Source organism: Hydra viridissima, unplaced genomic scaffold, assembly GCF_058129835.1.
Source record: "Hydra viridissima isolate aposymbiotic clone 2 unplaced genomic scaffold, HvirCarnegie_v1 scaffold_11, whole genome shotgun sequence".
In the NCBI taxonomy this organism is placed as follows: Eukaryota; Metazoa; Cnidaria; class Hydrozoa; order Anthoathecata; family Hydridae; genus Hydra; species Hydra viridissima.
Genome location: NW_028324310.1, coordinates 1939936 through 1955432, shown reverse-complemented (window position 1 = coordinate 1955432; position 15497 = coordinate 1939936). Strand labels below are relative to the sequence as shown.

Sequence of the window (15497 nt, the reverse complement as noted above, 5' to 3'; positions counted from 1 at the left end):
CTCTGTTGTAAAGTTTTTCATATTCTGGATAAGATTGCGGGAGCTGTATTTGTCCAATTGATTTAAAATTTTGTACAGATGTTCATTTTTATGAGCTTTATGTCCTGAGATAAAGAAATTTTGGATAAAAATTAAAATTAAATTTTTTGGGCTGTTTTGGGGTCAGGAATTTGGCCTAAATTTAGACGCATAGAAAAAGCTTATGGTGCATCGATATTGAAAAAGATTCAAATTTTTTGTTTATCTCAGGACATTTATCTACTTAAAAGGTACACAACTGTAACATTTTGAGACTTGATATATTTTACTTTTTGAGATATCTTTTCCAAGAACTTTGCACTTTTTAGGCCTAAAAACACTTAAATTTGCCCAAAAATTAGAAAGAGGAAAAAAAAAAAAAATTTTTTTTTTTTTTAATCCTATTTTTCGTGTTTAAAATGAGAAAATCAATTGGAATAATGTCAGATTTTAAAATTTTTTTTTTAGCAGTCTACCACCTTAAACGTTGCAAAATCTTTATATTGGAGTGAAGGGCATACGTAGCTGTTACACAGTCAACCCGTGAGTGAGAAGATAGAAGCCTATGCCTAAGGACAATAAAGGACTCAAAATTACTTTGTTGTGTAAATTGTAGTTGATAGTATTCTATACTAAGAGAATATTCAAATGACCCCAAATCCTCTGTAACTGCAATTTCGTTTTTTGGAAACGCACAAAAACTTTAAAGGACAGTTATAGCGTTAGACTTACTACACAAACCTCTTTCCGATACAAAGTAACGCAGAATGTTGACATGTAAATAGACTTTGCTGCATCGCTGATTGATGCAAAAAAGAGGTTTGTTAAACTACCGTAATTCTGAAAAAAGAATCTGAAATCCTTTCAAATTTCAAATTGCATTGCGGATTTTTCAGACTTTTACGGTCTGCTGCAGAGAGAAGCTTTTTGAAACTGAAGCGCAAAAAAACTTCTTAACCCTTTCATGCGCTGGGTTATTGTATAACAACAAATTAAGCTAAGCTTCCCCAATTCAAATGGTGCATTCTAACCGATTGAAAACAATATTATTTTATAAATGAGAGTTGAAAAAGGCTGTAGAAAAAGTCTACTTTAACATTTCATTGTACCACTATCATTTTGTAGATGATTTTTTATGAGTTATGTTAGTTACGGAAAAATAATTGGTGCATGAAAGGGTTGATATGATCAGCTTAATTTGAAGAGAATGTTTCTGGTTTTATTTCTATTGAGCATAAATAAAAAAAGTTAAAAATTATTTTGATTTTTTTTGTAAAATCTGCAGTGGTGAAAGCTTTACGATAGTCTTGATAACTATCCTTTTAATATTAAGCTTTTGACTCACCGGATATATTGCGCCGCCAATAAAATACAGGAAAAAGGAATGTGCATCATAAAGCTGGATGAAAAGTTTTTTATGAAATATGATCTCCATACTATTCTTGCTTTAGGCCTCATAAGGCACGGGCCTGGCCTGCTGATATTTCTTCATCTTTTTATATCTTTATTTTTGATAAGAACTTATTTTGATAGTAACAAATACTTAGGAAACGACGAACCTTCAACACGGATTATTAAGGAAATAGAAAATTTTTGTCTTTTTGTGTTCCACAAATTTTAGCAAAAGTAACATTGAGATAATTCGACAAAAGATTCGAACATTCGAATTTCTCAAATATTTCACCAGCATAGCGACGTTGTTGTTAAGAATATTAAAGAGATATTAAAACTAGTGTAACACCTTGTTACTTACTATGTTTGGCACCAGTTGGTCAAAAATTTTATTCTTTGTAAAATTTACCTCAATTATTAGCTTTTTATCACTAATATCTGTTGCAGGTGGTGAGTCATCACTTTTCATTTTGCTTTTGTTCAGAAAGTTGTAAAATGAACGTTTCAGACTTTAATTGAGTGCTACTTTTCTAAGACAATTAAAGTTAAACGAGTATTTTAAACCTTATAACGGCAATTTGATGAATAATTTTTAATTATTAATTAACAATTATTAACTATTCTAATAATTTTTCCGTTATAAAACTAATTATTCATTGTCTAGTAAATAATTTTACGTATAATAGGTTGAGCAGCTTTAATTTAAATATAAAAGTTAATCAGAGCTGCAGAGTAGTTGAAGCCCAAAACAAAATTTGGAACTTAAGGTGTAAAAATTATTAAAAAATTAAAATCTTTTTTTTTAAATTAAACCTGTAAAAAGTTATGTAAAGTATGTTACTATCCACAAGGTTTGGATTTTGGATCCAGCATTGTGGATTAATAAAGAAATACAAGTTTGGTGTAAGAAAAAAAAATTTCATCTAATGATTCAAACAAATGGCCCTTCAAATAGGCGAATAATTCAATATAGCGATTTTGTGAAAAATCAAATTAAAATTGAACAGATATTATGATATTGATGTCTGTACCTGTAAGCATCCCTTTCTACTCTGCAAAGAAAATATTATGAAATATTATAAGGAAAGTTGTAAGGAGGAACATATTTTCACTTCCCTTTAGGAAAAAGGTGAATTGCTCTTCAATTATTTTTCATTCAACCAATTAATTTTCATCCAATCAATTAATTTTCATTCAATAATATAAATTATTAAATTAATGTAGTAATTAGATAACTATTTCTCTATTAAACTCCAACTTGATATCATTTTAAAATATCAGGTATCAATAGAAAAAAAGCAAAAGAGATCAGAAGAAACAAGTTGGTTTTTTGGAGTGTAGATAGGAAGGCATCCAAAAAGTATAAAAAAAAGCTATATTAAGAGTATTACCCAAGGCTTTTAGACAAGTTGAGCTACCTAAAACTATTAGACAAGTTCACCTGCTCATCTCAACCGAGACTGACGATGTGAATTCAAATCTTAACTTAGGTTCACTTGTAGAGTTGTTTAACTTAGATTTACTTGTTGACTGATGCATGTTTGTAAATCATATTTAGAGTGTCAAACCATTATTATATATATGTAAATTTAAGAAAGTTTTTTTAAATTATATGTAGTTCTTAGGAAGTTAACCTATTTAACAGTTTATCTTTCTTGTATTAGTAATTAGTTATTAAAATTTAGATCATTTAAGATTAATATAAATCTACAAGTAACCAAATGCCAGCCAATACAGAGGGATAAAAAAGGCAAAACTCAAGATATGGTTACAATAGGAAATGATGGGAAAGGTAATCAAGATAGACTCATGAACAAGGAAATACTCTAAAGATTGATGAATTATACTAAGAAGACTTAAGGGAAAGAGCATCAAAATCAGAGATTAATGATTTAACCCATATTAGAAGAAAATATTTGGCTCATACAGTCCTGTCCTTGGTAGGAGGAATTGGTCAGTTCCAAGGCCAAAAATCTTATCAAACCCTCCAGGAACATTAAAGTTTAAAATCAATTAAAGTAATAGTGCTAAATAATATTGCAACTAACACAGAAAAGCTTTGCAAGTTGCCTGTTTGGTGAAACATGTATTTTAAAAAAGCTATATACAAATAGGTGCTCACTCCATTGAAATGATTTGCAATTTCAAATAGCTTTAAAAAAATCTGATGGTCTAACCAACAATTACTGCATAAAAATTTAAATTCTTTCAACAATTCAATTTTATCTCTGTTTTTAACCCATTGATAACAGAAACTTCTCTTGTTTCAAAGAATTTAAGGACTGACTTAAATAAAGTTTATTTTACAAGTATGTTATGAAAATTTCTAAGAGATAAGTTACTCCCAGGTTTTCTTCACAGAAGATTGGTACAAAAAAAAGCTAGTACTCTTAAAATTTCCTGGATAAACACAAAACTTGATAACTTGTATTTCTAAATTACATAACCCAAGCTGGTTCTGTGTTAAGAAAACCAACAACTTTGAGCTTCAACCATACTCTTTTCCACATCTGTGTTTAAGACACTTTGAGTATAAAGAAAGAATGCATTTCTCTATTAAAAGCAGAAAAACTTAAGACTCAATAAAGTTGCTCAGATTAGCTTAAATGCCAACACTCAGAGTTAGATCTAGAGTTAATCTAAGGCAAGCTGTGGTTTAGCAGTCTCCACTCTGAGGATGTTAGCAATGAAGCTATTGTGGTTACCTTATTCATGGTAAAAAATTAATTTTTTCCAACTTCACTGCTTATTCATAGTGTGAGATGTGCAGCAAAATTTATTTCAGAGGCATCCAGTTTGTGAAAGAAACTGAAATCAGGTATAAACATATACCTGGTTTCAGTTCCTTTCATAAGTTAATACTGGACAGATTGGTCCACAATTTTGGCTTGGAACATTTTATGTGTTTACACACATAAATGTTCCTAGCCAAAATATCTTTTTCCATTTGTTGTTTTTGAAAAATTATAAATTAACCTACTCTACTATTCATGGTAAACTCCTCATTGCATTTTTTGGCTTGTAAAATATGAAATGCTGCTTTTGCTTTGTAATGCAAACATTTAGTAATGCCAATATTTTTACATTATTTCTACTTTTTTCAACTTCTACTGTTTCAGAAAAGCTGCGAATAAAAGAATTTCATCATTATTCCATATTTCTTGAATCCAAATTAAACTTTAGTTGGATTTTTTGAATTTAGGAATATAAACTTCAAGTTTACTTCTAACGACTATAGTGAGATGATCATTTTATTACAGGTTCTTTAAGTCTACGTATTGTACCTGAAAGTAAATTGAAACAACAAAGTATTGTAGCTGCGAATTTCCCTTTTGATCCACCAATAACAGTACAGATACTAAACAATAATGTTCCTGTTACAACTGGAGCAGACTCTTTGTTGGTAAGTTATTGTTCTTCATGATAGTGAGGAGAAATACATAAGCTTATTATTATTACTTTATTTTTTTTTTCTCTCTTAGAAAATGCATCAGTTCAAAAATTTAATGAAAAAAAAACTTATAATAATATTAATATATATATAAAAAAAAATTAGACAATTCATTCAAAACCAGTAGTCAAAGTATATATATTTAAGATTTTTACTCTTCTTTTGTTTTGGGCACTAATCCTTTTTATCTAGCTTTTTTTTTTTTATTCAAAAAGTAAAAAGTAAAATAGTTAGTATCTTGAAATCATATTTAGAACATAACTGCTAGTGTAAATGATTCTTCAATATGCTTGTCATCTGATGCAGGATTTACCTTAGTGAATGGAGTTGGAACTTTTCCTGGATCAATTTGTGAAGTTGTTAAGTCACCGATAACATTAAGTTTTTCAGCTAATTCAAGTGAAGGCATAGTGACATCAGATCCTACAAATACATTTATAGTTATTGGTAAAAAATTATACATGTGTGTGTTTTTGTGGGTGAGTGTGCAGTTGATTAATGAGTAAACAAGTAATTCATATTTTGAATTCAGGTGAAGTTCATCTGGCTCTTTTTCATAAAGATAACAGGTATCTGGATGGGCGTTATGAGGAATTTCTTAGAGACAGTATTGATACAATCAACAAAGGAAAGTATAACTATCCAACCAGAATGGTTTTTCCAGGTGAGTAGTTAGATTTGTCTAGCACAAGGTTTATTTTTAACAAATAAATAAGAACATAGAGCATGCATTGATGATTATTCCTGATGAGTTATAATCATCAAAGTTTCTTTTCCTTTAAGTTCTTATATTTAATTAAAGCTAATAATTATTTGCGTAATAATTTGTTTATCAATAACAGTTGATCCTTGTAATATATTTTTGGTATACACACTTCAGTTTAACAATTTTAGGTAGAACACTTTATATGAAGTCGTATTATTTCCCTGATAACATCCCTGAATCTGCAGTGAGAGCCTTTTTTCAAATGGAAGATTATCATCAAGTATTTCAGTTTCCTGTTTATAAAAAATGTGAAATTTACTATGTATAGTGTTCTAGCTAATAAATATTTAAGATGCTTCTATTTTTTGTAAATAAGACTATTAAATCAAATGGTGTTTGAATATTTTAATATTCATAAAGAACTTGTAGTTAGCTTGTCAAGAATATCTCTTTTTGGGGGGTTTCTTATGATGCTTTTGCTGTTTTGTTGTATTTGTGTGTGTGTGTGTATTTAATATACATACTATATATATATATATATATATATATATATATATATATATATATATATATATATATATATATATATATATATATATATATATAGTATGTATATTAGTTTGTAAAAAAAAGAGTTTGTAAAAAAAAAAAAGATTGCTAAATTATTTTAGTTCTTTTTGGACAAAGTTCTCTTTGTACCTGAATGAAACATCATACTACTACCAGAATTTTATTGATTCCTTCCTTCCAATCACTGTAATGATTAGATTACATAGTAGAATATCATGTAGTAGAATATCATTTAAAATAAAAAAAATTTTCACCTGCATGAAATGTTCATGAAAATATTATCATCACCAGTTACTTAATTTTGATTATCTTATTGGTAATATAAGTTTTATTATTCTTTTAGTCCCATTATAAACTTTTTTGTGTATGTTTTGTGTTTATGGCTATGCAGATTTAATTGATCTAAAATCACAAACTATCTGTGAGAAGTGGCACAAACTGTCCTGCTTATGATCTGTGAAAAAAATGTGTTGGTTCTATTTCCATGAAAATGGTTTGTTTCTCCTTGAGTTGTCTCTATTTCCCCTTTTGGTTGCTCCACTTCTCACCACAATAATGACCTTTTTTTTCAAAGTACTAAACCAACATTGTTTATTATGAGTGTTAAGAGCTATGTCAAGCCTTTAAATATATCATGTTTAACAATTGAAGGAGTTTGGGATTTTTCTAGACATGTTAAAGGAAGTATATGTTGTTTTTGTTGAGATATAAATTCTCTGCTCTCACTACCCTCCCCTACTCAAAGAGGGTGTAGGATGTAGGGGGTTTATTTTCATTTTGAAGTATTTGGTGTATAAACATGAAAGGCTTCATAAATACCATTTTTGTAGTTCAATATTTTGTATTTTTAAGATTGTATAATAAATTTCTTTTTTTTTTTTGTGTGTACTTTAGAGCAATCCAGAAAAAAAAGCTTATGGAATTATTGGCTTTGGTGATAATGATTTATCAAAGACACTTCTGCCATTAGTGATGATGAAAAAGTATGCTGTTACTACATATAGAGAAGATACTCTGAAAGAGTTTTCAGACAAGGTAGTTTAAACCTAAATACAACTAAATACTTATATATAAAGAAAATTTAATGTAAATTTAGTTTTCAGTTTACTGTAAACAAAATTTCTGTGCCAATTTTATTGTTTTTTTTTTTTCTTTTTTATAACATTTAAAAGCATCATTCTTTAACAAATAGTTAAAATGTATTTTCAGGTAAAATACCCTTATCTGAATCGGATTAGTTATGCAGATGAGATCATGGATTATGGGCTACTTGTTTATCTAAAAGAAAGGAAATGGACAAAGATTGTAAGGTTTTTGCATAACTGATATGTAGTTTTACAGTTTAAAGTGACATTAATTTCTACATTTGGGAAAAACTTGAGGTTGACCATTTGTACCCATTTTATTTGTTCTTTGTTAAAAATAATGGTAATGGATATGGTTTACTGTGGTAACAATCACACCATAATAAAATGTAATGGTAAATAAAAAGTAATGGTAAAATTTTTTACCATAAATTCATTTGTCTGTCACAATCTGTCAATCAGATTTCTGCTTGAGAATAATTATGAAAATGTGTAAAAAATTTGACTATAACATAATGTTAAAAAAAAGAGGAAATGTAACTTAAGTAAACTAATGTATACAAATGCAAAACCAATAAATTCACAGTATTGATGAATGTTAACCAGAAATGGACCAAAACTGTTTTCTGGTTAAACGCTGACTCCAAATAGTTATTTCAAAAAAACTATTTTTATACAGTAGAGTATTTCTCCAAAAAAGTTCAAAGCATTAGTTTGATTATTATTACTGTGTTTGCCTAAAACTATCAAAATATTTATAAATAGGCCAAACATCTAGTTTTGGCAATCTTTTCCATATACTCAGTCCATCTCAGTTGTAACATCTTGTTAAAGCAGTAGATTCCTAATTTGATTTTTGTTTTCTTCAGGGGAAAATGTAATGTTTTGTTTGTACTTAAATCCATGACTAGTACTCCTTAGTGTACTTGAAAAAAGAAACAATTTCAGAAAGAATATATTTACTAGTCAGACATAAAACTGAAGAAAATTGATTGCCTTTTTTTTTGTACTTGGACTCTACAGGTTTAGAAGAAAGATATTTTGACATTTTTGTAATTACATCAGTTGATTAACGTTGAATAATGTTAATTTTGTATTCAATAATTAGTTCAAAATTATGCTTTAAGTGTTCAAAGGTGTAGTTGATGATGGTGTAGATGGTGATAAATTTTCTTAATCAATTTTTGTACATTTATTTACTTTACACTCTAGCGCATTTAGACTGTTTAAACCATTAAAAAGTAAATTAAAATAAAAAATGAAATCATAATTTATGAAGGCTTAATTTAAGCCTTCATAAAATATGATTTCATTTTTAGTTGAAAACATCAGTGACACATTACTATTGCTGTAAATTTCAATAATTGCAATGGTAGTGGTTAAATTATTTATACATAATTCTGAAGCAATTGCAAATTTTCAACTACCAGAGTAATTACAGCATTAGTAACTTCTGCTACTGTGTTGCTCTCTGTTTCACCATATTCTTTCATTTTACAGTTCTCAGTAAAATTTCTCAATAAACTCTGAAAAGTTGTTTACAAATAATACTAATCACCAATAGCATTTGGTTTCAGTATTATTGGATAATGGCCTGTTTGTATTAAATTTGGTTAATGGTTTGCTTGGTTAATGGCTAATGGCTTGTTTGTGTTTGTGCATCGCTTAGTTAAAATAGTCAGAGAAATATGTAGTTTATTTAAATTCAATCAGAACATTTACTTAAACAATAAAAGTGTTGTTCTTTCTTCTAAGTTTAAAAAATGCAATTTTTAAAATTTTTGTCTTTTTAAAATCAATTTTCAAATAAAAAATCCTTTAAAACATCTATGCACATTTTATTTACTTAGATAATCATTCAATCAGTTTTGAATTCTTTCAAATCTGAGTTTTATACCAATGCAGAGAATCTCGGAGTGAAAATTGTTCAAAAGGTATTAAAGGTTTTTTATTAAATGCTAAAAAAGATGAATTAAAGATGATATGATCATGTAATATATGTTAAAATATCTCTGTAATAAAGCCATGTAAACATTTAATGTATGAAATGATGTATAATAGTTAGATAACATTTTAGCATGTCATACCTGATGTTATTAATTTGGACAGTGAGCCATATGGGAAGCTTGATGATATATACAATTCAATTAAAATGTCTGGTGTACGACTTATTGTTACACCAGCCAAAGGAGATACAAGTGTATTGATCTACACAGAAGCAATACGGTTAACTATTTTTACAAAGCTTTTTTAGTATATCCATTAGTAAATATAGTAGTACTTATAAATTAAATTATGTATTCAAATAATTTTACACAATAATATCTGGTTTTAGTTTTTACAGCAAAGTAAAAACAGTTTTTTTCTTTTACTATGACTTGCTGTAAGTATTGTTTGAAACAGCATGTTTTTGAGTTTAGAATTTTATTACTTTATGTTAGCCTTTAGAGATAAAACCTATATTGAAAAAAAAACAAGAGATGTAATTTTTCTTTTTTTTCTTTTCTTCAAAGCTTTAACAATTGTAAGTTTTTGTTAGAACAAATGTATTCCATTTTTAAATTCTGGAGATTGCAAATAAAAATAACTTTTCATCAAGTAAATTGTTGCAGGAATAGCTTAAAATTCATAATTTTAGAAAAAGTAACATTACTCATAAATAACTCATATTCATCCTGCTAAGTAATCTGTAAGGAGCAAAGACTTTTTTATATACCTTTGAGCTTGAAAAAAGATTAGTTTGTAGTATTTAATGTACAAGCTTCTGCCTATATTTCTTTTAATTCTTTAATTTTGACTTAGAGCAAATGTAACATGTACTGATGGTTATCAATGGGTTGGCTATAAAAATGAAGAGGACTTTCCAAGATCAAACGCACCACCATATTGTCATGTTGATGTAAGTATAGAGAGTGAATTTTCAAAACTTGGTTCAGTTTAGTTTTTATTTGTCTATATGTAATTTATTAAGAGCCATAAATTATTTTTAGGCATCGCATGAGTCTGCACTTGTAGCACTAATAATAATTATCTGGATTTTTTTGGTTTTTTATATTATTATGTTTTATAGAAAAACAGTCTTTGTGTGCTGAAGTTTAAAGGTATGACTTTTAATAGCCAAATGTATTTGGTAGATGGTTGGGATACCCCGGAGTGGAACATGATTTGGAACAAATGGTTAGAAGGTGATGTAGAAAAATCACTCGGACAAACACGAGATTTTCCATTAGAAGACCCTGGCGGTGTAAGATTGTTTAAATGGACTTAACACTAAAGTTATCATCCAATTAAAGTTTTAATTCCCTTATTTTAGCATAGTATAAAAATTATCTTTTATTTTAACTTGTCAAAAGCATTTTTTATAAATAAAAGTTTTTTTCAATAAAAAATATATAAATTTTTTCATTGAACTAATTTTTTATTTAGAAAATATTTTAAAATTCTCCAAATTACTTTACTTCTACTGAGACCTATTTTCCTTCATTAAGCTAGTGTATCTTTTATGAAGGTTTGTCAATTCTAATACATACAGTACTGTGCAAAAAAAAGTAGCACCTAAGAGAGTTTTAATATATTCAGGATAAGATGTCAAGCAAAATGAAGTTAAAACTAAAATATAGGTTCAAACATATTTTTTTAATTAAATTGTGTAATGTAATACAAGTTTTGTTAAAAACATTTAAATTTGTAAGTATACATAGAGACTTAACTAATATTTGGTGTGACCACCTTTATTTACAATAACATCTTGGAGCCTTTTATTTATACTTTTATGCAGATTTTCAATAAATGTGAGGGGATATTGCTCCATTCTTTTTTTAGAACATTCCAAAGCTCATTTATATTCTTTGGCAGCCTTTCCATCTTCTGTCTAAGTAGTCCCAAACATGTTTGATTATGTTCAAATCAGGGCTCTGAGGATGCCAAGGCATGGTTTGAAGCACTCCCTCATCTTCCAGATTTGACAAATAATTTTTAACTAATTTGCATATATGTTTGGGATCATTATCCTGTTTTAGGATAAGATAATCCCCCATCAGTTGTTGTCCAGAAGTCACAGTATGGTTATGTAAAATATTTTTATATTTTTCACCTGTAAACTTTTCTGTTATTCTAACAGCATCCCATACCTCTTTTATTGAAATACACCCCCAAACTTGAATATTCCCTCCAACATGTTTGATAGTTGATGCTTGACATGGTTCCTTCAATGCCTGTCCCTTTCTTTGCCTAATATACTGACGTCTATTTGTCCCAAATGTTTGAAATTTAGATTTGTCTGTAAACAATACCTTGTCCCATTGATTTTTCTGCCACTCTTTGTGCTCTCTGGCATACTTTTTTCTTTATTACCTTTGCTTAGTAAAGGTTTTTTAATAGCTACACAGCCTTTTAATCAAGATTTTAATAAAGATTGTTGCACAGTAGATGGATGTACTAAAGTTCCACTAGCTCTTTTAAGACCTTGACAAGTTCTGAGCTTACTTTCTTGTGATTTCATAGTGTTGTTATTTTTAAAAACTGTTCATCATGTGGGCTTAACTTCTTGGGACAACCAGACTTCTTTTTATCCACTACATCACCAGTTTCATTATATTTTTTAACTACTTTTTGAACTGATGCTTGCATACAATTCATACATTTGGCTATTTTAACCTGACTCTAGCCCTCTTCATGTAAAACAATGATGTAATTTCTGTCATTTATTGATATTTTTGGCATTTTATCAGTACTGTAAAGTAACTTTATTATAAAACAAAACTTTTGAAATAAAAAAAATATTTTAATTAACACAAGAACTCAACAGTAACTAAAAATTCTTCTCTGCACTCTTATTTATCAAAAAATATTTAAAAATGATAAATTTAAACAAAATAAATAGTACAGTGGTTTGATAAAATCAGTTTCAAGTGTTAATCCATGTCTGTAATAAGTAAACATTATAAGTGCGTGAAAAATGATACAAGTTGAAACCATCTAATAAGTATCAATAAAAAAATTAAATTATTAACACAATTATTAACTAAAATAGATAATTTTTTTTTATTTTAAGCAATATCTAGTTTAATTTAATAAAATTTCAATATTATTTACTTATATTTATTTAAAGATACATTTTTTAACAAACTTCTTAGGTGCAACTATCTTTTGCACAGTACTGTATATTTCTTAGAGTCATCTATATATCTTAAAGAAATATCTTTAAAGTCTTTTTTATTATATTTTTTATATTAATATAACTTTGACTCAACCCAGCCTTATAACCTCCATTTCTAATCATCTTTTGAATAACTAATACAGGGTAACAGAAGTATTATAAAAATAGTAAGGGTAAAATGCATGTGATTTTATTTATTTTTAAGTGCCAAGTTTTTTTATGTATACAAATATTTTCTTTTGAATGGTAATTTCTATTATGAATATTAATTTGCATTTAAGAAATTAGTCTTTCACCTGCAGAACTCTTTGTTTATTTTTTTTTTATCACTAAATTATGTATACTTTGAATACTTTTTCTCATGAAGTTTGGATCAATTTTTGCTCTTGCTCGAGATTGCCTATCAACAAAAATATTAGCAATGGAAAGACTTATAGCAGCCAATCGCACAATTAATGGAGAATCTTTGGCAAATGAGATACATTTCAATGTAAGATTTTAAATGCATTTGCATATTGAGTGAGTTACATCATATTTTAGGTACCTTCAATGCTCTTCAGTTATTTTCAAATCCAATATTTGGAGATTTCAACTTTTCAGTTTAATGCAATGAAATTCATCACCTCTTAATGGTTAATTACTCAAAACTACTTAATATATTTTTCCAAATTTTTTGCACAAGGAAGCTAATGGATTGTAGTTTGGTTGTATTGTTGTTATGTATTGCTCATTATTTTTATCGAATTAAAATGAGTAAACAAGTAATTAAATTGAGAAAAAGTATTGAAAATTTTTCTTCAAAACTCTTTGTTATCACAAGCTAAGATTTTAAAATTGACTGGTGTTGCTTGATTTTCAGTTGGATTTATTTTGTAGCAAGACTTGATCTTTTGAAAGAAAAGCAGGAAGTGGAAAAAATTAAAGGGTTAAAGATAAATATATAGCAAAATCAATCATTTGCTTAATAAAGACAAATCCATGTTAGTCTCAGAGAGATCTTGTAAGAAAATTTAAATGTAGCCAATCAAAATCGGAAAAGTACTTAAATCTGAAGAACTCAAACCAAGATTTAGGAGATGATGTCAAGTACTCACAAAAATATTTGTTTTCTATCAAAGCATCCAATTAAAAAATGTAAAAAATAATTGAAATAAAGAATTTAGTTAGCTTCCTTCTGCAAAAAAAAAAATTAGAAAAATCTGCTAAGACGTTTTAGAGTAATTAACAATTAAAGGGTGCTAAATTTCATTGTGTTCAACCAATAGTTTGATTTCTTTGTAATCATAAAATATTCAACAAATTCTAAAGAATCATACAAATAACTATTTTAACATGAATGTAAGTTGAAGTTACTATCTTTGTAAAACTTCTTTTTTGTTAGTGAGCAGCATTTGTAATTAAAACAGGTTTAAAACAGGTTTAAAACAGGTTTAAAACAGGTTTAAAAAGATGTTTTTCAACATTTGTAAATAAAGATAAATTCTTTTTACAGAGAAACTTAAAATAATATGAGTTGTGAAGTTTATAATGCTTTCAACAAAAATCAATAGTAGATATTCAATATTTTTAATCTTAGACTTTATATTTTAAATTCAAGAAGTATTTTGTTAAAAACAACCAAACAAAAAAAAGCTTATATTTTAAAACTAATTTTAAAGTTTCTCAAAGTCAATATTTGGCTTTGAAAAATTTAAAGAAGCAATACCTGGGTAGGACTCTCCTAGCCAGGCACTACATTTTTAGCTTTTTCAAAGATGGCAAAACTTATATTTTTACATTCAATTAAATTTATTTTTAGACAAATTTTCATGGTTTGACTGGTCAGGTTACTTTAGATCCAGAAACAGGAGAAAGGGTTAACTATGTTGGTATGCTTTTTAATCATATTTGATATAAAAAAGTAGTTAAGATTATTATTATTATTACTACTACTACTACTACTACTACTACTACTACTACTACTACTACTACTACTACTACTACTACTACTACTACTACTACTACTACTACTACTACCACTACTACTACTACTACTAATACTACTACTACTACTACTACTAATACTACTACTACTACTACTACTGTTATTATTATTGTTATTACTGCTATTATATATATATATATATATATATATATATATATATATATATATATATATATATATATATATATATATATATATATATATATGTATGTATATATATATATATATATATATATATATGAAAAGTGCAAGGGATCCAGTGATGTCACAGGCTGTGCTAACAAGCTGTGCTAGTTTCATGATTTCTCTTTAGGTTTTAAATTTAGTATAACCTATTACTTAGTATTTAAAAACACCTAGTAAAACGGTTTAAAATATTTAGTAATATGTTCAGCCCCATCTTGATGATTTGAAATGGTGAAGGTTTCTTGCAACAGGAGCAGAGTTCTTCCATCCATCTCTCTGGTATCTTTGCTCAAACCTTCTGATTGACTAAAGCCATATCATGATCACCCTCCCTATAGCTGTGCCCTCTTATAGGTAAAGATAGTTTGATTTCTTGTAAGCATTTCTTATTTGCTACATTAAAGTGCAAAAAACAGATGATAGTCCAATTTTTCCTTTGTCCTGATGATGAATCACAAATAGTTCCAAATGTGATAAATCTCTTTGGAAAGCATGATCAAAATAGTGCTGCAGCATGCTAGCTACATTGTCTGCTCCTTTCTTCCCATAAGTTTCATCATAGCAAAACAGGTGCACTGTGTCTAATCCTAAGCTGTGTATATTAAATGTGTACATAGAGAACTACCTACATTAACAAACATAATTGGTAGAAACATTAGGATAGCACATAGTTAGTTTTTACACAAGCATTAGATTGTGGTGCTGCGTTTCTATTATAAAACACCACTGCTTTGTTTAGGCAAAAAGCTCATTTTTGCTGATTTTTGATGAGCTAGTCTGCAGAAGTGTCTTTGTTTTCAAGTATAGTAGTGAACTTGTCACAGGTTAAATTTTTCTCTAAATATATTCCTGGAAAAAAAACTTAGAGTCAGAGAACATAAAAAAATCACAGCCAAAGTAAGTAATCATTAAATATTGTTCTTAAATAATCAAAATTTATTAAAGTA

The 15497-nt window shown here is 27.9% G+C and overlaps 1 protein-coding gene across 2 annotated transcripts in view; it reads left to right on the top strand.

The window, feature by feature from the left end:
• The first annotated feature begins 1695 nt into the window (after nucleotides 1-1695).
• The window catches only part of LOC145191546 (speract receptor-like), a 29958-nt gene continuing 16156 nt past the window's right edge, over nucleotides 1696-15497 (top strand). Inside the window, exons 1-13 of one of the 2 annotated variants that reach the window (XM_090065823.1) lie at nucleotides 1696-1860; nucleotides 4671-4813; nucleotides 5116-5308; nucleotides 5394-5525; nucleotides 5756-5847; nucleotides 7032-7172; nucleotides 7347-7442; nucleotides 9073-9156; nucleotides 9300-9448; nucleotides 10025-10121; nucleotides 10293-10466; nucleotides 12748-12870; nucleotides 14179-14248. In XM_090065823.1, coding sequence (XP_089921949.1) covers nucleotides 1773-1860; nucleotides 4671-4813; nucleotides 5116-5308; nucleotides 5394-5525; nucleotides 5756-5847; nucleotides 7032-7172; nucleotides 7347-7442; nucleotides 9073-9156; nucleotides 9300-9448; nucleotides 10025-10121; nucleotides 10293-10466; nucleotides 12748-12870; nucleotides 14179-14248 — 1582 coding nt within the window. In that variant the 5' untranslated portion in view covers nucleotides 1696-1772. Of the gene's footprint in view, nucleotides 1861-3159; nucleotides 3203-4670; nucleotides 4814-5115; nucleotides 5309-5393; nucleotides 5526-5755; nucleotides 5848-7031; nucleotides 7173-7346; nucleotides 7443-9072; nucleotides 9157-9299; nucleotides 9449-10024; nucleotides 10122-10292; nucleotides 10467-12747; nucleotides 12871-14178; nucleotides 14249-15497 lie in introns of those variants that run through there. The other variant, XM_090065824.1, reaches the window with a different exon arrangement.